Raw genomic sequence first — 27225 nt, forward strand, 5'->3', positions numbered from 1 at the left:
GATTGTCCAAGTGATAAGTATAACAAAGGATGAACTATTCGAGAATATGCTGCAAAATTTCATATATCATGTTGTTGAGGGCTAATAAGGTTGCTTTTGATATCTCAATAACTGACTTTCCTTTGATGAACTTGAATGATCTGATTCAAGTTGCATATATACTCAAGGATTCAGATGCTTCGAAACTTCAAGGAACAAGCAAATATGTGTTGCATTTGGTGTTAGGGCATCTCAAGCTTTTCATAGATAATTACTATGATTGTCTAGCATTGATTGATATTGAATTAGCAATGTCAATAGGAAAAGGAATTTTTGTTCCTCAATCAATGTTGAAAAGCCGAACTGATCTGAAAAGGTATGTTAATGGTGAGATTTGCTTGAAACCTTTTGGAGTAGTATTTGTTGGGAAGAATAAGAAGGGAAAACATACAGAGTTTTTGTTCCAAGCTAATGATGTTGAAAGATATACAACTGCTTAATATACAAACTTGATTGTGCGTATGAATAGTTGTAAGAAGAACAATGAAGGAGATAAAGCTGAGATGCGAAAAGTTATGAATTGGTATGCTGAAATTCGAAGAACGTTACATTAAACTGCTTAAGTTTTGATCAATTGACTTCGTCACTTATTACAAAGGGGGAGAATGTTAGTGTCGAATATGCTGTAATGTTTCGAAGTTATTGATGTCTGTTTCGAATGTCATTTTATCTATTTACTAAGGCATATTATGTTTTGAAGTCTCGATGTTTAGCCCTTAGTATTTTTTGTATACTTTCTGATTCTCCTATAAATAGGAGTTGTACTCAGTGATAGATAGAACTTTTCCAAGCTTTTTGTCTGAAACACCCGGTGTACTTGAAAGTATAATTGAACTATAAACCATATCTTATTTATACTTCGTGTTCATATTACTTTGATTACTCTGATTACATTCATACTCGATTAAATCACTTCTATATTTTGGTCGAACTCACATTTTCTAATAATGATAAGATAAATCAAAGCAACAACAACAAAAAAAACAGCAAATCAGAAAACTTACAGGTTACAGTTAAACAACAATTTGGCAAGACTCAGATCGTAGGATTGAAACTGGATATATAAATTGATTAAGCCGATTGAAAATACTAACCTAGAGATGATGATTATATGAAGTCTATAAATAAAGGAAGGTGTTGCGATGTTCATTGGTCTGAAAAATAGAAGATCTAAAATAACGATTGAAATAAACATCAACGATTTCAAAACCGCTTCATGAAACATGATCGACATGAGGCATTGGATTCTAGATCTAGATTAAACTATGAACCTCGGATGATTTATGGTTGCATCTGATCGCTCAAATCAATGGCAAAAGGTGAGAACTAGATTCCAAATGGGGGATTGGAGGCGATTTGATGGAGGTGAGTCGTCAGATGATGGATCGTTGATTTGAGTGAGAGAGGAAAAGGGGGGAGAGAGATGAAAATTTCTTTGATCAGATTTTAGATTTAAGAATTATTAATTATAATCTTATTTCCTATACTATCATTGCCTAAATTAATTAAGATACCACTCATTCTTCTTTTTTCTACTTACTTACAAAAACATCACCTTGCATCTCGACCCTTTTTTTTTATCTAACGTTCCACTTTTAGTTCTCAGATTCTCGGAAAACTATGAATTCTCAAATTATATATATATATATATATATATATATATATATATATATATATATATATATATATATATATATATATATATATATCTTTACTATCTTATAAAAGAAATCTAACTATTTCTAAAAATAGATTGATTATAATAATAATATTTTTTTAAGACGTCCAAATGATGAAGCTGATAGTACAAGTAATCATTAATAAAATAATATTAAATTTTAACCATATTTTGAATTCAAATATTTATCATCAAATCTTCTTATATTTCTCAACAATTTGATATGGTTTCCTCAAATCTCGGATTCATTCAAATTTTGAACCCTTTTAGATATCCTTAAATTTAGCATGTTGATTCAAATATCCCTCCAATCGCATATACCTCTTTGCTCCCTCATCTACTATAAAGTCCACCGTCCAGGAACAAAAAATGACTTCATTTACCAAATAACACCATAGTTTGATTATTTTGTCTTCGACGTGTACTTTCTTTTGTAACATAACATTTTTGTAGAGGAAACATATCACTAAAAGAATTTACACGCCCCGCCGCTTTGCACGGGTGCACTGTTAGTATAAAAAAATGCAAATACGAGGTTATTAAATAAATTGATGAAAGTATTTATTTAATTATTGTATTTAACCCATTATGTAAAATGGGAACTACAAACGAAATAAGAAGTTATAATTTTGATAAAACATAAAAAATTGTTGAATGTTTTTTTATTTTCCCTGTAAATTAGTATATTGCTGAGTGTGACGGCATTTTTGGTAGCACTATCGCTTCATAACCTCACCAAAGTTTTTGTTAGACGGATCTTCTTTTGTACCGGATACATGTAACATTTAAGAATTCAATTTGTAAATTTATAATGCTTAATATTGTATAATTTAAAAGGAATAACTACAGCAAATTAATAAGCATTAAAATTTGATAATCTCTAAACCTTTTTTTTTAGTTCTGCATAGTTATTTTATAATGTGTTTACATATAATAGTTCCTGTTTAAGAACAAAAATAGTAGAAAATCCCTGATTTTGTTTGTAAGATACTCATTGTAATTATAAGCCGTCATAGGCAAGTATATAACTCCTCTTGCATTTCTTCTTATGCACTCATATGAACACTTAAAAAGTGTTCAAAAATGCACAAATACATATAAAACAATCCATCAACTTCTTAGTCACTCTTAAGTATGTGTGAGAGTGCAAGTTTTAAGATTGACACAATCATAATTTGTCATTAGGTACGACTAACCTCAACAATATCTTTATATTGATAGCGATTACATCCATGAGTTGTTACCAGGATAGTCAGGTTGAGGTAAATGTTATTGGACGATGACGATTTTTAAGAGCTACATAAACGATGGACCTAGTTTTGTGTGATTCTTTGGGAGATGATATTTTCATTCTCTATAATGGTTCAAGACATTGAGCGGTCAAACACAATATTTATTCAAATTCATTTAGTTTATTTTGTTTGATTATTGGAAATATCTTTTAAATCAGTTTCACTTTAAGTTCTAAAAAGAATCTGGGTTCTTCCATCATTCTTATCTCAAACTTACTTTACGTTAATTTACTTTTAGCGTAGTTTTACATTAGTATAACCAATATAATGTTGTCTACATAGATTTGTATAATAATAATACTCATTTTGTATTTTATAAATAAGGTACTATCAATTGCACTCTTGTTAAATTATTTCATGTGAGAAAAAGAGTTTATGCAACACCCAAGTCTTTGTGAGCCCATTATCTTATTTATTTCAATGCTATAAGTTGAGAGACTATTATGTCCTTTAATTTTTTTTTTTAGGGATTGTGTAGCGTGTGATGATATTGAAAGCACAATGTCTTACTGAGAAATTGTTAAGTGTACATGAAACTCATTTAAAAATATGTTCCTAAACTAGTTAATAATGAGTAAGGATATGCATGTGTTGGTCTCTAACTATGTAATCAATCAACAAGTAATGAGAAAAACAAAAAATAATACTCTAAAATTGATCTATATTTCTGAACAATTTATTTAGAATAAAGAGACTTAATTATAAACTTATTACATTTTTAGAACACACAGAGAAAACTATGTATACACACATACATATATATATATATATATATATATATATATATATATATATATATATATATATATATATATATATATATAATTACGTATTTAAAATGCATTATACATGTATTTATTTATAATATTAATATAGATGAATTTAAAAAATAGAGTAATGTAATTATTTTCAATTTTAATAATAATAATAATAATAATAATAATAATACGACAACAACAACAATAGTAATAATTAAGTGAAGGAGTAGAAGCTTAAAAATCTTTTAGTTACTAGATACATATTAAATGTGAAGAAAGTTAAGGTTAAAAATCTTTCAGTGTAGTTGGTTAGGAGGTGTGTTTTGTTTGACGGAGGTTGTAGGTTCCTCCTTCCCCACTTATCTCCTACAACATAAAAACAATTCTTTTAAACATAAGAAAAATGTATGAGATTATATACAAAAATGTTTACATTGAGGTTATTTACTTGTTGTGCATTTTATTTGTTATGATTGTTGGACCTTCCTCACAGAGAGAGAGAGAGAGAGAGTTGTTTTGCATTTCATTTGTTATTATATCATTATAATAAAGAAAGTAAAATAGGAAAATAAGTAAATATAGAATTTATATTTCTATATAAGGAATGACCAAACCACAACAAAACATGTTTATATGGATCCATGTACATCTGAAGGTTTAGGGATTGAACCTCCTTAAACCTAAATGCCTATTCTTCTTTTTCCGTAAACTTTCAATTTTGCATCAAATATCCTTATAAAAATGTTTAGTTGTGGGTTTGGTCCCTCCTCAAACTCGAATAACTATTCTATCCCTCTACTCATTTCCCTCATACTCAAGTTTGACTGCTAAATAAATATTTATTAGTAATATAAACACATATACAATGGATGTATATGAGTTGATTATCAGATATTGATAAAGCTCTAAGAAAACATCAATGAATGTTAAGATGATAAGAGATTTGTGGGTTTGGAAGTAAAAAGCATTTTGTAATGTATCTCTGTCAACAACCTTGCATCACCATAAGCACCACTGTCCATAAAAATGTTTCCATGTATGGAATTTTCTTGTGAAGATTAGGGTTTTAAATAATCGTAATTGTATACTTTCTCAATTTTTATGAGTATAAGGGTTCTTAATAATGATTAACGTCACGTGTGAATTCCACCTCATTAATTATTACTTTTAAATCGATATATAACCGATGTGTGAAGTTTTAGTAAACATCAAGTTGAAGTTTTGCACTTGTTTTACATTGTATTTGAAAACTTAAATTTTAGAATGTTTTTAGGGCTGACCCTTGTTGAAGGCAAGGGACGAATTGCTCCGAGCCGTGGTTAACGTCACATGCTACATGGCCAGTTGGCCCCATGAAAAAGAAAAAGATTCAAAACTTTTTTCCTTTAAAAAGGTTGGTAAGATTCAAATATAAAACCAGGAGTTATTAGCCTATTAGGTGAGCCCGTTTCTATTTGTTTTTGAAAAGCCCACACTTCAACGGCGGATAACAGCCTGTCTTCGCCATCATCGCCGGAGTAAACCACCACCACCACCACCATGAAAACCTCTCACCACCTCACAGTTCCACCGGGATTGACCAGCGAAGATTTCCTTCAGCTAAAGAGTGCCATCACCGAATTCCACACCTACGATCTGTCATCAGCCCAATGTTCATCCCTTCTGGCGCAATACATCCACGCGCCGCTCGACGTCGTCTGGTCGGTGATACGACGGTTCGACAAGCCGCAAATCTACAAGCACTTTATCAAGAGCTGCACTATGGAAGAAGGATCTACAATGGTGGAGGGATGCACACGTGACGTCATCGTCATATCGGGATTGCCGGCGGCGACCAGTACGGAGCGGTTAGACTTGCTGGATGATGAGAGGCACGTTATGGCGTTTACGATCATCGGCGGCGAACATAGGCTGAGAAATTATCGTGCTGTGACGACGTTGCACGAGATTAAGGCGGAGGGATCGCTGCCGTCGAAGACGATTGTTTTGGAGTCGTATGTGGTGGATGTGCCGGAGGGGAACACGGAGGAGGACACTCGGTTTTTTGCTGACACGGTGGTGAAGCTAAATCTGCAGAAGATGGCGTCTGTGACGGAGACCATCGCTCGAGGCGGTGGCGACGCCGCTGCTGCCGAGTCTCTTAGGTGACGCTACCTCTGCTTCGAAATACCCAATTAAAAAAAAAAAAAAAAAAAAAAAAAAGAGAATCCTGCATTTTACCCTTTGTTGATTATTTCAATGTTTTATATTTTTAATATTATATTGAATTTATGAAAGCACTCTTTGTGGGTTCAGCTAAAGTGACAGATCTTCATTGTCGATGCCTCATAGAGTAGGGTTCTTTGTGTACAGGATTTTGTTGAATTTACCATTTCGTATTTATTTTTATATTTTTCTCTCACAATAAACGACGTTTTACTTGAATTATTTCTTCAATAAATGTTATGCTAGTTTGAATGTTTATTTGAAATTATTGATTTTATTCGATTTTTTATTTAATCGCATAAAGTCATGAAGTAGTTAAATCAGATGACATTAACGCAATTCAGTATTTTATTTATATTGTTTGATGGAAATGGAACATATCTATAATATTCCTTATGCCCAATACAGAAAGGGATCTAAAGTTATCCAAATGAAAATGTTTTTTATTTTATTTTATTTTTTTATTTATATATAATGAAATGCCATTATTGTAGTTAATAATACAATCAGAATTGATTATTTCAACGCAAAAATCATGGGCAATGGTCCCCTTTTGAAATATTAAATTTGCACACTAAATGGACCTATCGGAACATACAATTATATGGTCCACACTCATAGACGATGGGTACATCATTTTTTATTTTATTTTTTTTAATAAAAAAATTCAAGTTAAAATACTAAAAATAATATTAACACAAAAAATAAGCATAAATGTATATTAACTAATCAAAACTAAAGATCTTACTTCATCAAACAAAAATAATCTAACAAGAAATTCATTGGTTAAACAAAGAGTCAGTATCTGGCATTACCATGTATGTGTATCTATTAAATTATTTTTTTTACAAGATTTACTCATTAAACTCTTTTTGATTGTTGGTAATTGTAGATTTAGGTGCTCTTTGTTTTTTCAAAGCAAAAAGTCTCAAGTTTGCGAACTATATCTACAACTCTCTGCGGTAGAAGAAGTGGATTAAACAGCTACATCATGTAATAAAAAATCAGTTTGTTTTTTAACCTCTGCAGACTGCTGCAAAAAACTAAAGTTTTAATACTTATTTTGGCTAAGTACAAAACCACTTTTCTACAATTATAAATACGTTAAATATCATAACTTTATTTAAAAAAAATAAGATTAAATATTAACTCTATTTTTTCAATAAAAGACTTCACATTTCATTTTTCACCGAATTGGCCATTTTACAATAATCTTGCGGTTTTAAACAATTTTTATTTTAAGATTGCGTCCCATAGATGATCATATGAATTGGAAAATTTCACCAAAAATTTCAAAGTAGAGTTTAAAATTTGACAAAAGCTAAAAAACAACATCAAGTTATTCGCTAATTAACACATAATAAAAACAACAATAGCCAATACATAATAAGATCAAAACATCAATAAATTGTTCTTTTGTCTTCTCCATTCATTCATTTTTGTGCGATAAGTGAACATCTTCCACCACAAAAACAATGGCTTCTTCCTTGAAGGTAAATTTGTCCAAAGCATGACCATTTTGAAGTAAAAAAAAACCAACATCCATTCCACAATTAATTCCATCACGTAAGTATTGTCAAGATCTTATAGCATTTTCAATAAGAAGGGGGTGATATCAGCAAGGGTAAAATCATCCAAGAATGTCAATGTGAATTGCAGATTCCATTCCACTTCATAGTCTCCCATTATCATTACTTTAATTTTACCTTGTCTGTAATTTTTCCATTGATTTGCCACCAAAACCATTTCAATCCCTAAGTAATCTAATACATGTTATAGAACCTGCCCTTATGCTTGAGCTAAAACTTCAAGCCATGAAAAATGATTCATCAGAAAACATAAATGATTCATCAGCACTCTCTGATCCCTAATAGTAATATTACCAATACAAACTCCTCAATTCCAAAAAGTACCAAAGCATGACCAGTGGCTAACTTCTCAATTAATACTAGCCATTTACTTTAGCGGTTGATATAAATTAATGTAGTCAATATGATTTCATTCTTTTTTGGAACAAATGGAAGAAAAAGGAAGCTAAATGTGAATCAATACAATCTAAACACAAAAACTAACCATAATAAAAAAATGTCAAAAAAATGCATAATCAATCAATTTCAGCAGACTTCGATCGATTTCAACAAATAAGCAATAACTTAGATCAATTTCAGAATATGTAAAAAGAAAAGACATGTCGATGATTCAAAGGGCTGTAAAATCAATTTCAACAACATTTGAATCGTAAATCGAAAAAAAAAACTTACATGTCGATGGTAGTGGTTCACAAGGAAGACGATTGATTGATAAGGCGGTGACGGCGAAGGAATGGTTGAGGCAACGATAAGAATTGGTTGTGATGATGACAAGATATCAGATGAGATGGCAAGCGAGATCGATGGATGAAGGAAGAAGAAGGGCGACATATGCGATAGGAATATATGTTCGTTCCTTTTTTGTTTTGTTTTGGGTTTAGAAGTGTGAGAGAAGTGGTTTAAAGAGGGAAGTCCAATGATGTATGGTGCAGAGGACACATAGAGGTTTTTACGTTAGAAGGCTTTTAAGAAAACAAACAGTTCCGAGATGGAAAGTGTTGCGCATGTGCTGTGCCACGCAACAATCGATGGTTTAAAGAGGTTTTTTATGAAAAAACAAAAAGAACCTTATATTCGATGATCTTATGGGCAACGAAGGAGAATGGTCAGAGATACAACGTCGGAGGCAAAAAAAAATGTGGGCAAGCGATGGGACCACAGAGGGGTAACCACCATGTTTGTATCATAAGGAGACTTTTCACCAAATTTGGGGAGCTAATGGATGTCTACATGGCGACAAAAAAGGATTAACTCGTAGGATTCAAAAAGGTTAGTAGAGAAAAGGAGTTGGAAGCGGCAACGCAAATGATAAAATGTCCGGGTTCATTACTTACAGTCAATATAGCGAAATTTGGAAGAAAAGAGGTGGCCAAACAAAAAGTTGGGGTTAGAAGAACGCCATAGTATATCCAAAGAACTATTGGACAGTCATTCCAAGATGGTAGATCATTCGTGGAGGTTGCGACGGGAAGGTACCACACACCTCCTCCCCCGCCTACTCTATTAAAAAATCGGTGACCCTCGTAAATAGAACAATTATGGCGGAATGGTTACATAGCCCTTTAACCTTAGTCGTAGAAGCACACAACTTGGAGAAACTAAGAAAAGTACCACTTAGTTTTAGAATGGGCGTCAAGCATCCATATGGAATGAAGTATCGTGGAGGACTAATGGTGGGGATACACTTCTAATCCCCTTCTGATATCGAGGAATTCTTATCAAAAAAAGAACTACTAGGGTACATGATTCAAAGATTTCAAGGCGGGAAATACAATGGAAGGAGTTTTCGATAGAATGGCTTGGCTAAAAATTGTTGGCCTCCCAGTGAACCTCTGGAATGAAGAAAATTTCTATAGAATTGCTAGTGAATTCGATAAGGCGATAGAGCCAGTTAAGATTCCGCCAAGTATTCAGGACTTGTCCTTAGGGAACATCTGCATCCTAATAGAAAAAAAAAGAATCAACGATGAAGTATTGGTGGAAATAAACCGAAACATCATCAACGTGGGTGTGATGGAAAGTGAATGTGATTGGTCCCCATTCCCATTTGGACCGGTTGACATGTTAGAAGTCTATGAGTCTGAGGAGGATCTAGACATATCGATTAATTTGGATGAGAATGTATTGGAAGAAGGTGAAATCAAATACATAACTGATGACAATGAGGAAGGGATATCAGAGACCAACTTCGCTAATGAGTCAGAGGCAAAAAAACGAGGCTGTTGGTGTAGATGTCATTCTGACGACGGTGGAAGTGTCGATACCAAACGCATGTGTGGAAGGCGATGAACTTGGTGAAGTCCAACAATTGCATAAGGAAATACAACTACTGTTAGTAAACAATAATTAGCATGGGAACATGGAGTTAATAAATGATGATGATAATTACGAGAAATGATTACACACCCGAACTGGTGAGATTTACCAAACCCAATAATCAAGGAGGATAAGCCATTTGGATTGATTGGAAAATTGGCTGTCTATGGGATGTTTTGTCCGTTTCCTTTAGGGGCGAACCTTCCATGCCTAATGGGTCATCCTTTCTAGTGTAACCAGTTAAATGATCACAACCTAGAACCCATGTATGAAACAGGTGGTACCGTGGATAAATGTAGAAGACTTCACAAATCCCCGATCGCAGATATATCCCTAAATCAAATGTCGTTCGATCTAAACTGCCCTGATGCTATATCCCCGAATGAAACCTACTACATGAACCACATGGATCCCATGAAACTCTATCACCAATGGATGAAGCCCCAAAAACGACAGAGATTGGAAAAATCCTAGGCTTCGAAATTGATAATTATGACCCTATCGTCATGGAGGCAATGAATGAAATCGGTGAGATCCCAACTTCCCAGTGAATTTAATGACCCTAAATATTCGTGAAGACTTGAGCACACACGGATCCTATTTAACATATAATGACATATATATATATATATATATATATATATATATATATATATATATATATATATATATATATATATATATGTGATTACAATTAGTGTTTAACCAGCTCATTAAACAAGTATAGACACCCTAGAACATGGAAAACACTTTGATTCGAGTGTTATAAGTACTAAAGGGGTTACACCTAAGGGTTGTATGGCTTTACATTGGAGTTTATGGCCCATGGTAATTACCACATAAGTTTATGGCCAAGGGGTAATTTCCCCATGATTACAGCCATAAACTCATGGTATTAAGTACCAAGTTGTGTTATAAGGTCGTACAAGTCATACTGAAGTGTTCTATGATCAAGTCTAGGCCTTAGGAAGGAAAGGTGGCACCATTGCACCACTAACTAGGGTTTACGACCCAAGGACCATTTCTCCATGAGTTTACGGCCGTAAACTCATGGTATTTTGTACCAATTCAAAATTTAAGGTCCTTAGCTCATGTTGGAAGTGTTCTAGACTTGATCCCAAGGCTTTGGAAGGGATAAGGGTTCATTTGCACTCCTGATTAGGGTTTACGGACCAAGGAGATTCCTTGGCCGTAAACACCCTTTGATCTTGTTTTCTTGATGTTTTCTAGGCGTAAACTAGTTGGATTAAGTATGAAACAATCTAAGGTAAGTGTAATTACAATATAGAAGCTTGTTTGGGGGTTTAAGGCTCAAGAACACTTGTGTGTGTTCTTGGTGTTCTTGGTAACACTTGAAGATCTATCAAAATAAAGAGATTTCATGGATGAAATCATGCACAAACACTAGATATTGAAGAATATCAACTAATCAAGGAAATAATCACTTACCAAGTTGAAGATCTAGTGAAGAATTAGGATGATACTTGAGAGAGAATGAGTTCTAGGCTTGAAAATGGTAAAAATGACTAAAAATGACTAAGTTTCATATTTATACCTTAGAGTTTATGGTCGTAAACTCCTATTTATGGTTGTAAACTCCAAATTCTTGGAGTTTTGAGACTTAAGTGTTGCACATTTAACTCTAGAGTATACTTCCTATAGTTATCTCTGATGTATTCAAGATTAAAACACCCAAACTGACTCCAAAAGTGCTAAAAGTTAGCAAAAATGATTTTGACTTTTTATTGAACTGCTTGACTGTAGGGTTTGTACAAATAGAAATTTCCGGTTGTCACATCATCCCCCCATTAGGGGGAATTTTGTCTCAAAATTAGAGTTTAAGCAATAAATAGTTAAAAAATAACTCAGCGGAAAGATGAGGATATTACAATTTCATCCGATCGTCTCGCTCCCAAGTGAATTCCGGTCCTCGCTTGGCATCCCAGCGAACTTTCACTATCGGGATATGGCTTTGCTTTGTCTGGTTGACCTCTCGGTTCATGATCTCTACAGGTTCTTCCATGAAGTTGAGGCTCTCGTTGATCTCGATTTCGTCGAGTGAGATTACAAGAGACTCGTCGGATAGACACTTTTTGAGTTCGAGACGTGGAAGGTAGAATGTACGTTACTAAGTTCGTGAGGTAAGTTGAGTTTGTAAGTTAAAGGGCCGATTCTACCGAGAATCTCGAAAGGCCCTATATACTTTGGATTTTAGTTTTCCATGCTTCCCGAAGTGTATCAAACCCTTCCAGGGTGAGATTTTCAAAAGAACACGGTCTCCCACCTGGAATTTCAAAGGTTTCCTTCGTTTTCCTGAGTAGCTTTTCTGTCAGTCTCTTGAGACTTTCAATCGTTCACGAATTTGAACGATCTTCTCTATCGTTTCCTGAATGATCTGCGGACCTTTGGAGCAATTACCACTGCCCCTATCTCCAGATCGTGTGTTGTGTAGTTGGCTTCGAGTGTCTTAAGCTGGCGGGAGGTACAGGCAATGACCTTACCTTGGTGCATTAGAACACAAACGAGCCCTTGATTGGATGCATCACAGTAGACCACGAAGTCTTCTAATCCTTCTGGGAGGGATAGTATCGGTGAGGTGCATAAGGCTTGTTTCAGTGTTTGGAACGCTTTCTCTTGTTTCTATTCCTAGCCAAAGGTCATGCCCTTCTGATTCAAAGTCGTAAGAGGTTTTGCAATTGGAGTAAAGTTTTGAATGAACCTACGATAGTAGTCAGCGAGACCTAGAATTTGGCGAACTTCTGTAAGTGTCTTTGGTGATGACCTGTCCTCAATGGCTTTGATTTTGGAAGGGTCCACATGAATTTCCTCTTTACTAACTACGTGACCCAGGAATTCGACTCTTTGAATCCAAAACTCGCATTTAGAGAACTTCGCATAGAGCTTCTCTGATCGTAACTTTTCCAAGACCTGACGTAGATGCTTCTTATGCTCTTCCTTACTACGAGAGTAGATAAGTATGTTATCTATGAATACAATGACGAACGGATCCTAGTAAGGATATCATACCCTATTCATCTAGCCCATGAATATTGCAGGTACATTGGTCAATCCGAATGGAATTAGTACAACTCGTAATGTCCATAACGAGTTTGGAAGACTATTTTTGGGACATCCTCCTCTAAAACTCGTAACTAGTGATAATCGGATTTTAGATCTATCTTCGAAAAGTAATTCGCTCTTTGCGGTTGGTCGAACAAATCATCTATGCGAGGCAGAGTGTAACGATTCTTAACAGTAAGCTTGTTGAGTTCTTTATAGTCGATGCACATTCAAAACAATCCATCTTTCTTCTTGACGAAAAAGACCAGTGCTTGTAACACCGAAAAATTTTAAATTTATTTTATTCATTTTTATTTCATAAAAATGCACATTAGTCTATATAAACACTTTTTATTTAAAAATCATCAACAAGGTTTTCAGAACATTATGAAATTCCAGGATCTGTATTCATCACTCTTTTATCTTCTGTGTGTACAATCGAACCGCCGCCTTCCCGCGATTCTGAAGAACCTGAAACACATAACACATAACACGGTAAGCATGAAGCTTAGTGAATTCCTTAAAATACCACATACAACACATACGCCACTCAAGGCTACAATATGACCCTCCGGTCGATGTGTCTCAACGGAAACCCCCCAGTTCCGTATTGTTGGACCCTCCATTCCGGTCTGTATCGTTGGACCCTTCGGTCTGGTCTATATCGTTGGACCCTCCGGTCCGGTCTATAAACTCTGCATATCATAAATCACAAAGACATGATGCATAGCATATCACATATAACATAATACTCAATGTAAGCACATAAGACCCTCCAATCACACATAACTACCACTCAAGGTAACGTATAGTGAGAAGACTCACCTCGAGTAATTCTCGAAAAGTCTCGAACTCGAAATACCGATCTAGCCACCGCCTAATCACATAAATAAATAAATCTAAATCAGCAGTGGGTCTCAAAGGCTAGACAAGTCTCGTACTATGCTTCCGAGAAGGGTAAAAGACCATTCTACCCCTCTGCTAGCCCAATAGTCCACTGGTTGACTAAACCCTAAAAGTCAACGATCCAACTTTGACCAGACTCGTCGCATCAGGCAACGACTCGGTGAGTCCACATGAATAATCAGATTCCTGACAAGGTCTCACTTGACTCACTGAGTTACCCACCCAACTCGTCGGGTCTCCACTGATCACGAAACTCGGGTAAACTCGATCCAACTTGTCGAGTCCTCCTATGGACTCGACGAGTCTCCTCCATGACCAAACTCATCTGACCTTCTGAGGTCAGATCTGCTTCACCAACTTGTAAATCTATCCTTCTAGCACCCACAAATCACATAAAGGTCCAAAATTTACATCCATGCATCACGATTAGAGCCATAAATGAAGAAATAGCCATCTAAATGAAAATCTAGGCTCAAACTCTCTATGTGACTGCATAAAGCTGAACATAAGGGACTCTCTGGACCTCCTATGGTCCAGATCTAAGGCTTATTCCACATTGGGACCTCAAACATTCCATAAACCTCTAAGGAGAATGGTTAAGAAACCCTAGATTCATGAAATCAACATCAAACAGGAGAAATGGTCTGATTTGTTACCTCAAAGTGAATCTCCAGGCTTCATAACCTCAGTACATCAACCCCCTCTGGTCCCTCTTGCTAGAATCTCATCTTCTCTTTAGGAATGACACACCAAAATGATCATGATGGCTCTTCTTTACTCTCTAAGCTCTCAAGTATGATTTAGGGTTTCTGCAGGGTAAGGATAGCCGCAATTGAAGACCCTAAGGCTCTTTAAATAGGTCCCAAACCCAAACAATTAGGGTTTTCCTCCACAGCACCGACTCGGCGAGTCCAATGCTCGACTCGTCGAGTCCATTTATTTAAACACGTCACCTGATCGTGCCCCTACTCGACGAGTTAATCCACCAACTCGCCGAGTCCCTTCGATTAAATCAAAATATATAAATAATATAACATACCCAAGAAACTGGATGTTACAGTGCTCCCCAGGGTGAGAAGCTTGGTCTAATAAAGCCCTTGTTGAGCAGTTCATTAAGTTGACTAGACAGTTCTTGTATCTCTGAAGGTGTTAGATGGTAGGGTGATTTGGCTACTAGGGTAGTCCCTGAATTTAAGACGATTATGAACTCGACTTGACATTGCGGAGGTAATTTCTGGGAGTTCTCCTGGAATGGTGTCAGAAAGTTGCGTACTCCTGGAATGTTCTGAATGTTTTTCGCTTCTTGGCTTGTTACGACAATGTGTGCAAGGAATGCGTGATATTCCTTTCGTAAGCACATCTGTTCCATCTGCATCATTTGTCATGATCAGCAGAAAGGGTATTAGTTTGGCTTCTAAAATTGTTCGCGTGGCAGTGCGATCACTCGTAGTCTTGGGCAGTCTCCGTCCTGAAGTTCATATTACAACTCATACTCGGTTCATTAATCACCATTTCGGGTATACGAGTTGTATATGATTAAGATTGAAAAGGCAGTCGAATAAATGATTCTTCTCTAAGCTCACATCCAAATAAGGAAAATAAGTTAAAGCGGAATCATCAGTTCTTAGCCTGTAGAACCTTGATTATATACCACCCTTGTGTATACATTCCTCAACGATAGATTAACCGTATGGGTCTTCATATTAAACTTGTCGTACTGTACGAGTGGTATTTCGGGAGGTTTCTTCGGGAAGGATACGGACCATAAGATACTCAATGCATGAGTATCTTGGAGTGCTGGAATGACGACTTCGTTAGAAAGGCGGTTACGGGAATAGAATTTTCACATGAGACTAGCATTGATAGGGTCGAATTGACTCAAGTTACATGATAATATCGGACTACTCGGAATGAAAGGCATAGACTAATTTAGAAAGGTGTTACAAAAACATAACGGTGCAAATTTGACAGAGTTTTAGTACTTTAGTTTATGTACAAGACTACTACTGCGAACACAGTATACTACAAGAAGCACGTATAAGCAGCACGAGAGTCCCTTGACTGTCGGGATCTCACAAAAGATAATACTTGAGTTGCACTAGTGTTTACCACTTTATAATCCTACTATTATGAAACACCCTAGTATTTCAACGTGGTTCCGAAGTAGTCTCTCCTACAACAGTGATCCTTAGTATCTTCCCGTCTACGTCAGAGTTCTTTGTTATTGGACAATCCTTCTTGAGATGTCCTATCTCCCCGCATATATGGCAGATCTGGCTTGTACCAATGTCGGTGGTGGAAGTGATGTGTCGGATCGAAGTGATGTGGACACAAGTGCTTTCGTTGTTCCTCCTTTTTGGACAATCCCTATAATAGTGTCCGGTTTTGCCACAACTATAGCAAGCCTGGCTGGCTCCGGTGGTGGAGGTGATTCTACAGACACGAGCAATGTTCCCCATTTTGTTACAATTGATGTATTGCAATACACGGCAAACTCCATTATGATGATACTTACACTTCTTACACTTCGGGAGTGTTCCCTCATATCGTTTGATCGGTGCTGAGGTGGCAGGGGTCTCCACTTGTTGTTGTTGCATGGCAAGCCTTTGAAATCGCTTGTGTTCCTTTTGGGCTTGACATTTTCATTTCTTAAACTCCGAGTTGTGGCTTTGGGTGTTTGTGAATGTTATCATTCGTTGATTTCTCGAATTTTTACAACAATTTGAATTGTCGATTCCATTCCCATCTTTGTTCGCATTACTAGTGTGAAATTGAGCTAGTACAGCCGTCACGGCAGCTGTTACCGCAGCTTGGAAAGTAGCGGCATCTATGTGCATAATTGGGGTTTCTTTGTCTGAACAGTTATTTCCATGCGAAGACATGGTTCTGGTGCATGAAAGGTAAACGAATTCATAACTAAATACAGAAATCGATAGATATGATGACTCTAAATGAAACTCTGTGACCAAATGTTTACAAATTGTATTATAAAGACTTTGAGTCTATCACATAGCGTGAGTAGTGTATTCACTAACTCACTAGGTCGTATGGAACTTTTAGCTATTAGGGTGATGCGTAAGGTTTTCTGCCACTTTGTATGACTCGCAAGTGGTTTACTCTGTTTTTTGTCCTACTCCCAACGAAAGTAATCTGATGATCTCTTATGTTCCCGTGGCATATTATGGTATTTCTCTAGTTTCGTACTCCTCTGTCGATTATCCTAGTGAGGTGATATCTCTAGTTAAGTTGTAAGTGCGAGAATGGAAATGTCTAAAGCATCTATGAGAATTATTAAACTATTTCTAGTACTAAATTTTATAATTGAGATCCTTACTGAGTCCTTCTATCATCACCTAGCGTATACAAAGTATATATAACTCGGATCTAATAGACATTCGAATATGTGGTACTTCTCTAAATCCACATCCAAAGAAGGAAAAGTAAGTAAAGCAAACCCACACATTCTAAGTCTACGAGATATTTATTATATTTAACCTTAAGATGTATACACTCTGTAATTATAGACCTATCAATAACAGTCTTTTAATTCTCACATAGCTAATTACAGTTATTTAAGATACTCCTAATATTTTATTTTATGTTTTGTTCTAATGAATTCTTTGGACCTAGAATTTGGTAAGTTTTAGGTTTGTTGCAACACCACCATCATTCCCAAACACAGGTTCACCATATCTCAAATAAATATAGTTGATCTGGCTATATTTACCCCATATATGATTACATAACTGCCAAGGTTTGACTGTTGTGTCCAACAATTAAATACTTTTGTTATGCTCTAGTATGACATTGTTTTATAGTATGTATGTAGGTATGTAATTATGTATACTTTTATGTTAAGTATTTTAATACTTAAAAGTATAAACTCTTAGTCAGAGTATTTTAATCCCTATGTGTTTATAATTTGTATATCTTTTATGGGTTGATATACTCGATTCACTATAAACAATGCTCTGATACCAATCTGTCGCACCCCGAAATCGGAACGACGGAAACGTTCTGGGGTAGAGGACGTCATGTATAGTATCATAACAATGCAAAATAGTAAACAAGCAACAACATCATCCATTGCATTAATAGCAATAATTGATACAAGTATGTTCTTTCATAGTAATAAGACATTAAAACAAGTAATCAAAATAAAAGACGAGTCTTGAACACGCTCCATCTTCTCACAACCTGGTCGACTGTACCTTTCTACCGATGACCTGAGAATACAAGTTATTTTGAAAGAGTTTATCAACATAAAAGCTGGTGAGTTCATAAGTATTTAGTGTCATTGTTTGTATGAAAATGTTTGTAAGTGTTTGATGTATAAGTTTGTAAATGTTTGTAGTACATGTTAGTATAAGTTGAAGAAAATGTTTATAAATGTACAATGTAAATGTTAGTATAAGTTTGAAGGAAATGTTTGTAAATAGACAATGTAAATGTTTGTATAAGTAATTGTATCTCCTAGAAAATCATATATTTTCTACTAAAAGTGGCCTTCTACGAAGGCATGAAATTTCCGTATGTTTGTTTGTTGTAAAAGTGTGTATTCTTCCCAAGTGTGACTATAATTAACAAAATATAGTTTATACATTACCGATTATGTGAGAAGATCACAAGATGAATGCAACGGGGAAAAATATTAAAGTATTGTAATACTGTATTACAGTAACCACTACTGTACTTATTGCCTTAAATCGATTGTTTAAGGTATAATGTGATGGCTAGTTCCCATACTAAACGTTCTCTCTGTCAAAATATTCTGGGAACCAAACACGACTTGGCAAACCGATGGTTGCATCGTGTACATCCACATTAAAGTTATATGATCATGTATACCCAATTTAACTATCACCTTTTATTTAGAGTAATGAGTTAGTGATTCAATGGTATAATTAGATCCTGTAGTTGTTGTATGCTATAGCATCTTAGTATGTATTGTTTCTCGTTAAAGTATTCTTTATCTATTTCTCATCATAGTATGTTTGTATAGTTTCTCATAATAGTAAGTTCTCTTAGTTTCTCATCATAGTATATTGGTATAGTTTCTCATAATGGTATATATGTGTAGTTTCTCATAATAGTAAGTTCTCTTAGTTTCTCATCATAGTATATTTGTATAGTATTCTGTATATGTACTTGTATATGATAGTATTTTCCTAAACTATACCTATAATAGCTTACTAGTAATCTTTGTGATTTGAATGAATGAAGGTGTACCTTTGCTACTCAAAGGCATTGAACTATCTGATATTATTTTTATATCTACACATGTATACATAATATATAATTAATATTTAAACGACATTCGGACAGATAACCTATACTCTCAGGCCACATCCAAACAAGGAAAAGGAAATAAAGCAAGTTAGCAGTCCTAAGTCCTCTAAACATTACTTATATAACTATACATATATATATATATACACACACACATGCATTTGAGAATATATAAGTTTAAAAGAAGTTTTGTAAAACATTTGAAGTGTAAAATAATAACCATTGATGACTTGATGTCAATTTATAAAACCAATTAGAAGTAGTTTGTTTGAAACACAGTTTGAAGTATATGCAATCTATTGTTTATAACACAGTTTGAAGTATATGAAATATATTGCTTGAAACACATTTTGAAGTATATGAAATCTATTATTTGAAACACACTTTGAAGTATATGAAATCTATTGTTTGAACACAGTTTGAAGTCGTTTGTTTGGTAACACAATTTGAAAGTATAGTAAATCCATATGTTTGATAGTTATTAATCACATGTGATTGATATAATACCTATGATATTCAACTTGTATTACACCCCCGCATAAAAGCATTTAAAAGGTTGATTAAGGGGTATGAACTCACCTGATAGTAAGTGAGGTGTATGAAAGATTGGTAAAGGCTGCTAAGTGTCAAGTGAAGACTTGAGCACACACGTATCCTATTTAACATATAATGACATATATATGATTACAACTAGTGTTTAAAGAAATCATTAAACAAGTATAGACACCCTAGAACATGGAAAACACTTTGATTCGAGTGTTATAAGTACTAAAGGGGTTGCACCTAAGGGTTGTATCGCTTTACATTGGAGTTTATGGCTCATGGTAATTACCACATGAGTTTACGGCCAAGGGGTAATTTCCCCATGAGTTTACGACCGTAAAATCATGGTATTAAGTACCAAGTTGTGTTATAAGTTCTTACAGGTCATAATGAAGTGTTCTATGATCAAGTCTAGGCCTTAGGAAGGAAAGGTGGCACCATTGCACCACTAAGTAGGGTTTACGGCCCAAGGACCATTTCTCCATGAGTTTACGGCTGTAAACTCATGGTATTTTGTACCAATTCAAATTTTAAGGTCCTTAGCTCATGTTCGAAGTATTCGAGACTTGATCCCAAGGCTTTGGAAGGTATTAAGGTTCATTTGCACTCCTAATTAGGCTTTACGGCCCAAGGAGATTCCTTGGCCGTAAACACCCTTTGATCTTGTTTTCTTGATGTTTTGTAGGTGTAAACTAGTTGATTCAAGTATGAAACAAGCTAAGGTAAGTGTACTTACAATATAGAAGCTTTTTTGGGGGTTTAAGGCTCAAGAAAACTAGTGTGTGTTCTTGGTGAAATGAAGAACAATTGAAGATATATCAAAATGAAGAGGTTTCATGGATGAAATCATGCACAAACACTAGATATTGAAGAATATCAACTAATCAAGGAAAAAATCACTTACCAAGTTGAAGATCTAGTGAAAAATTCAGATCATACTTGAGAGAGAGAGAATGAGTTCTAGGCTTGAAAATGGTAAAAATGACTAAGTGTCATATTTATACCTTAGAGTTTACTGCCGTAAACTCCATTTTATGGCTGTAAACTCCAAACTCTTGTAGTTTTGAGACTTAAGTGTTGCACAATTAACTCTAGAGTATACTTCTTATAGTTACCTATGATGTATTCAAGATTAAAACACCCAAACTAACTACAAAAGTGCTAAAAGTTAGGAAAAATGAGTTTGACTTTTTATTGAAGTGCTTGACTGTAGGGTTTGTACAACTAGAAATTTTGGGTTGTCACATCATCCCCCCGTTAGAGGGAATTTCATCCCAAAATTAGAGTTTAAGCAATAAATAGTTATAAAATAACTCAGCAGAAAGATGAAGATATTACAGTTTCATCCGATCCTGTCGCTTCCAAGTGAATTCTAGTCGTCACTTGGCATCCCAGTGAACCTTCACTATCAGGATACGACTTTGCTTCGTCTGTTTGATCTCTTGGTTCATGATCTCTATTGGTTCTTCAATGAAGTTGAGGCTCTCATTGATCTCGATTTTGTCGAGTGGGATTACAAGAGTCTCGTCGGATAAACACTTTTCGAGTTCGAGACGTGGAAGGTAGAATGTACGTTACTAAGTTCGCGGGGTAAGTTGAGTTTGTAAGCTATAGGGCTGATTCTAGCGAGAATCTCGAAAGGCCCTACATACTTTGGATTTTAGTTTTCCATGCTTCCCGAAGCGTATCAAACCCTTCCATGGCGATATTTTCAAAAGAACACGGTCTCCCACCTGGAATTTTAAAGGTTTCCTTCGTTTTCCTGAGTAGCTTTTCTGTCGGTCTCTAGAGACTTTCAATCGTTCACAAATCTGAACGATCTTCTCTATCGTTTCCTGAATGATCTGCGGACCTTTGGAGCAATTACCACTGCCCTTATCTCCAGATCGTGTGTTGTGTAGTTGGCTTCGAGTGTCTTATGCTGACGGTAGGTACACACAACGACCTTACCTTGCTGCATTAGAACACAACCCATGGAACAACTTAAATCCTTAGACAACCCAACTAAGAGCCAAAAATCATAACGAAACCCCATAAGAGAAGATCTAATCAACTTAAAAAGAAATGTATGAACTTGATACCTCAAGGATACTGCAATAAGTGGTGAGATTTTGGATCTATGACCTTCCTTCCAAGCTAGGCACCTTCAAACTCCAAAGCTCCTTCAAATGAGCACAACAATCAGAAGAATCCACTCAAAACTTCAAGAACACCACCATGAAAGCTCAGTACTCGATTTAAGGTTTTAGATAACAAAGGAGGTAGGTAAGGAGGCCAGTTAAGGGGATTTAAGGCCATTAAATAAGGTTCAACATCCTAAAACTTAGGGTTTCCTTCCAAGCTGCCAACACGCTGTGTTGAGGCACCTTAACACGTTGTGTGGACTCATTAAACTCTGTGGCCAAAGACATCTCGCCGTATCCCAAAGGGAAAACATAAACAAATTGGAAATAAATTTATACCAGGAAATCAAGCATTGCAATTCTCCACTACTTGAATGTCACACCCCAAAACCAGGAATGGCGGAAACGTTCTGGGGCGGAGGATGTCATGTACAATATCACAACAATGTAAAGTAGTAAACAAGCAACAGCATCATCCATTGCATTAATAATAGAATTATTATACAAGTGTGTTCTGTCAAATTTTGATAAACACTAAAGCATAAATCAACATGAAAGATGAATCTTCAACGAGCTCCATCTTCCCTAGTCCTTGCATCGGTACATGTCTATGATGACCTGAGGATACAAGTAATTTTGAAAGCGAGTATCAGCTTTAAAGCTGATGAGATCATATGTATTTTAGTGTCTTAATTTGTATGTAAATACTTGTATGTATTTGAAATGTAAGTATTTGTATGTATACGAATTGTAAGTATTGAAAATGTAAATGAACTATAAGTATGAAAATGTATATGAATTGGAAGTATGAACATGTTTGTAAAACAACTGTAAATGTTTGAAAAACCCTAGAAATCCCTATGATTCCTATTAGTAACAAAAGGAGTCTTCTACCAAGACTTAACTGATCTCTATATATCCTTCTACCAAGGCATCTAGTGTCTGTGTGTGTCTCTTGTAGGAGTGTATATTTTCCAAATTCTGACTACCATTAATCAAAAAGATAGTTTCTACATTACCGTGCGTCGTGTGAATGTTCACGAAGTGAATGTAATGGGAAAATGGAATAGTACTATGGTGTAGCACCGAACTACAACCGTACCAATTACCTTAAGTCTAGGTAATACTTCCAAGTACTGTAGTATTTGTAATAAATAACCAAATCGGTACTTAACTGCCTTATTTGAGGGATAAGGTATAATGTGATGTCTAGATCCCAGACTATATGCTTCCCTATCAAAGGGATTTTGGGACCTACCCATGACCCCTGCATGTATGCAAGCCATAAGCATCCACATTACTATGATCATGTATACTCGATATAACGATCACAATTGCATTGTGATTCATCGGTATAGTTAGATCCTGAAATGGTTCCATGCTATAGCACCTAGTGATGTCTGTCCTATGTATATGTAAGTGTGATCATGTAGTTGTTCTCATGTAAGTGTGATCATGTAAGTGATCATGTAAACAAATATATGTAATAGTATAGTAATGTACTATAATGTTCCACGTGTGCTAGCTGTAAAGTGTGATATCTCTCTATCTAGCATGTATAGAATTGTACTTGTTCTAGTATCGTTGTATATGTTCTTCTCTAGTATAGTTGTATATGTACTTCTCTAGTATAGTTGTATATGTTCCTCTCTAGTGTAGTTGTATATGTTCCTGTCTAGTATTGTTGTATATGTTCTCATAGTAGTAAGTATTGACTCATGAATGGACTGACTCATAGTATGATATTGTGTTCTAGTAATAGTTCTAGTATCTTCCTAAACTACCCCTATGGTAGTTTACTAGTAATCTAACTGGTATGTATGGACATGGATGTATACCCTTGCTACCCAAGGGTATTGATTGAACTGGAAGTGCCTTTATGACTACATATGTACACATGATATATATAACTAATATTTAAAGGACTTTCGGACGGGTACCCGATATCCCACCAGACCACATCTCAAGCGCGAAAAGGAAATAAGGTGGATAGCCTTCCTAAGTCTTTTAAACATTACTCATATAAATATACATATATAGGCATGCAATTTATAATATAAAAGCATAAAGTAAGTTTTGTAAAACCTTTGAACATAATTATTATCTTAAGAAAAGATCGACTTGATGTCAATCTATAAAACAATTTGAAGGCATGGGTTTGATAAAACAGTTTAGTGTAAAGAAACATTTGTTTGAAACACAATTGTAAATAAGTTTGAAAGGTAATATACAAAGTGAAATGTACAGTGTAATAAAGAGTTTAAAACATATAAAATGTTTATAAAAATCATTTGAAGAAAACTGTTTGGTAAAACGGCATATGTGTAGTAAATCATTTGAATGTTACATATTAATCACATGTGATTGATATAATAACTAGCATAATTCTACTTATTAATCACATGTGATTGATATAATAATTAGTATGATTCTACTTGTATCCCCCCCCCCCCATAAAACATTTAAAAGTAGTTTAAAACATTATTTAAGGGGTATGAACTCACTTGCAGTAAGTGACAGGAATTGAACTGACTGTTATCGTAAGGAGGGATCGGACAAGTGCTTGGTGTCAAGTGAAGACTTTAGACACACATAATGATCCTAATTACATATGAAGACATATGTATATAAATAATTAGTGATTAAAACACTAATTATACAAGTATAAACATTTAAACGCGAGGAAAACACTTTTGGTCAAGTGCTAGGAGGCTAATGGGTTGCAACAAAGGAGTGTAATACCTCAAATGGGAGTTTAAGGTCTAATGACCATATTCTTTGGAGTTTACGGTCCAGGGGAGTAAACTCTTGGCCGTAAACTCTACATTGGGTCATTAATTGAGGCTTAAAGTTGTTACAACTCAAGTGGTAAATTGCTCCAAGGTTTAAACAAGTGTTTGGGTGTCATATTAACTCCTTTAAGGAGTTTACAGCCGTAAACTCCCTTGGGAGGGTGGTTATGGTGTTTTCAAGTCTCAAACATTTCTAGGTAATGATCTATGTTGGGTTCTAGGCATAAGGAAGGAGTTAGGGTGTCATTTGACCCCTTTATAGGTGTTTACGGCCCAAGAACTTGTCTTGGCCGTAAACTCCTTAACACATGTGATTCCTTATGTTTTCTAGGATATAAACACTTTAGGGTACTTGTCCTTATTTAAGTCTAAGCCTTAGGAAGTTATTCAAAGCATTTTGGCACCTAAACATGGCGTTCACGGCCGAAGAACCTCCTTGGCCGTGAACTCACTTTCATCATTGTTTCTAAATGATTTTGGTGTCCTAAATATGAAATGAAGGCTTCTAGTTCGAGTTCTAAAGCTTTGAGGGACATTGGGACACTTTTAGCCCTTAAAATGGAGTTTACTCCCCAAGTGTTCTTGGGCAGTAAACTCCCAAATCTTGGGGTTTTGGTCCGATTTTGATGTTATAATACACAATCTAAGCTATATAATATAACTAGATCGAAGTACACACAATTTGGGATAAAAACCTGAAGATCCATGAGAGAGAATTTTGGCTTTTCTCTAATTGGAAATGTAACTAATCAACTATTTGGTTCAGTTTTGTATATATAGTCCTGGGATTTTTGGCAGAAAATATTTTATTCAAGGAATGAACTCTAATGTCATAGAGTATTGGAATAACAGTTTTGCACGAAACCCTAGTGTATCCACTCTCCTAATATCTCCTTAAGTGTAAACCATGAAAACTGCCAAACTTATACTTGAAGTCTGAATTTTCACTGTAACTGTTCTACTTCTATTGGCTTCAAATGGTTTGTTCAGAATGGAAATTTCGGGTTGTCACGTCATCCCCCTGTTGAAGGGAGTTTCGTCCCAAAATTAGAATTTAGATAAGGAAGTAGGTACGAATGATCGAGTCGTGAGGAGGAAACTTCCTAATCGATTGGTTCTAGAACACATAAGTGAAATCGGGTTCTCAGTTGGAATCCCAGCAAACCTTCACTAACTGGCGACGGTGTTGCTTCGTCCGCTTGACCTCTCGGTCGAGGGTCACTACGGTTCTAATATGAAGGCGAGGATCTCGACGAGTGGACCTACAAGGGTCCTAATGGAAAGGTATGGTTTCATGATCGAGACACTAAGAGCATAATGTACGTTACGGAGTTCGCAGAGTAGGCCTAGTTTGTGCGAGGCACATGACCGATTCTGATAAGAATCTCAGAGGTCCTAACTATATTGGATTTAGCTTTCCACACGATACGAAGCGTGTTAAGCCATTCCCAGAGTGAGTTATCCTAAAGAAGTTGGTCACTCACTTGGAATTCCAAAGGTTTCTTTTTCTTGTTTAACTTCCCAGTCAAGGGTTACCCCTTGCTGGGTCAGAGTCAAAAAGGTTTCTATAATTTTTTGAGGAGTTCTGAATGAACTATGATAGTAGGTCTGTAAGACCTAGAATTTGGTGAAAGACTGTCGGTGTCTCTGGTGTGGACAAATGCTCATTGGCTTTGACAAATTGAAAGAGTACTCAAAATTTCCCACATTACTAACAGTGTGTCATAGAAATTTGACTTTTCAATTTCCAAAACTCGTGCCTAGAGAACTTCGCTAAAAGTTCCTCTGTAGGAAATGTTTCCATGGGTTTTCTTCGTACTACGAGGGTAGATAAGTAAGTCATTACATGGACAAATGACGACTGATCCAAGTAAGAAAGACGTAACGCTATTCATTCAGCTCATGAAAACTATTGGCGTATTGGTCCTATCCGAAAGGTATCATTACGGACTCGAAGTGTCCGCATCGAGTTTAGGAGATAGTCTTCCGGACATCTTTCCCTGACACTCGAACTGGTGATATTCGGATCTCAGATCCATTCCTGTAAGTAATTCTTTCCTTGCGTTTGTTCAACCATTTCATCTATGCGAGGCAGAGATAACGATTTCTATGAAAATCTTGACGGAGTCCTCGATATCCAAGGCACATACGATGCAATCCGTCAATCTCTGGGAGAATATGATAGGGGTTCTCTAGGATGAGAAACCTAGTCTTCTAGTTCTCTTTCTGTGTAGTTCGCTAACTTGTCCAGGCTGTTCTTGTGTCTCCGTAGGTGTTTAAGTTTTAGGGTGATCTGTTTAAAAGAGTCGTACTGGGTTCTAAGTTTGTTCACATGACGATGTGATTACTCGTAGGCTTAGGCAGTTCTCCGTTCTGAAGTTCGTATTAGAATTCATACATGGTTTCACAATCACAATCTTGTGTATACGAGTCGTATATAATTAAGATTGAAAAGGTAGTCGAATAACTGATTCTTCTTTAAGCTCACATCCTTTCGAGGAAAAAGAACTTAAAGCGGAATCATCAATTCTAAGCATGTAGAACCTTGATTATATATCACTCTTAAGTATACATTCCTCAGTGATGGATCAATCGCATGAATCCTTGGATTAAACTTGACGTACTGCGCGAGTGG

General features: G+C 35.6%; 1 protein-coding gene across 1 annotated transcript; it reads left to right on the forward strand.

Annotated features, from left to right (window-relative positions):
* Positions 1–5169: 5169 nt before the first annotated feature.
* Positions 5170–6191, forward strand: LOC145001859 (abscisic acid receptor PYR1-like). The gene has a single exon (XM_078961195.1). The coding sequence runs from the start codon at positions 5307–5309 to the stop codon at positions 5913–5915; it is 609 nt and encodes a 202-aa protein (XP_078817321.1). The 5' UTR covers positions 5170–5306; the 3' UTR covers positions 5916–6191.
* The last annotated feature ends 21034 nt before the right edge of the window (positions 6192–27225 follow it).

This window comes from Lactuca saligna, chromosome 6, assembly GCF_052625555.1.
Source record: "Lactuca saligna cultivar CGN05327 chromosome 6, ASM5262555v1, whole genome shotgun sequence".
NCBI lineage: Eukaryota > Viridiplantae > Streptophyta > Magnoliopsida > Asterales > Asteraceae > Lactuca > Lactuca saligna.

What these genes read in the sequence shown, in the direction of transcription:
- LOC145001859 (XM_078961195.1), top strand. Translation starts at nt 5,307, where the DNA reads ATGAAAACCTCTCACCACCTCACAGTTCCACCGGGATTGACCAGCGAA.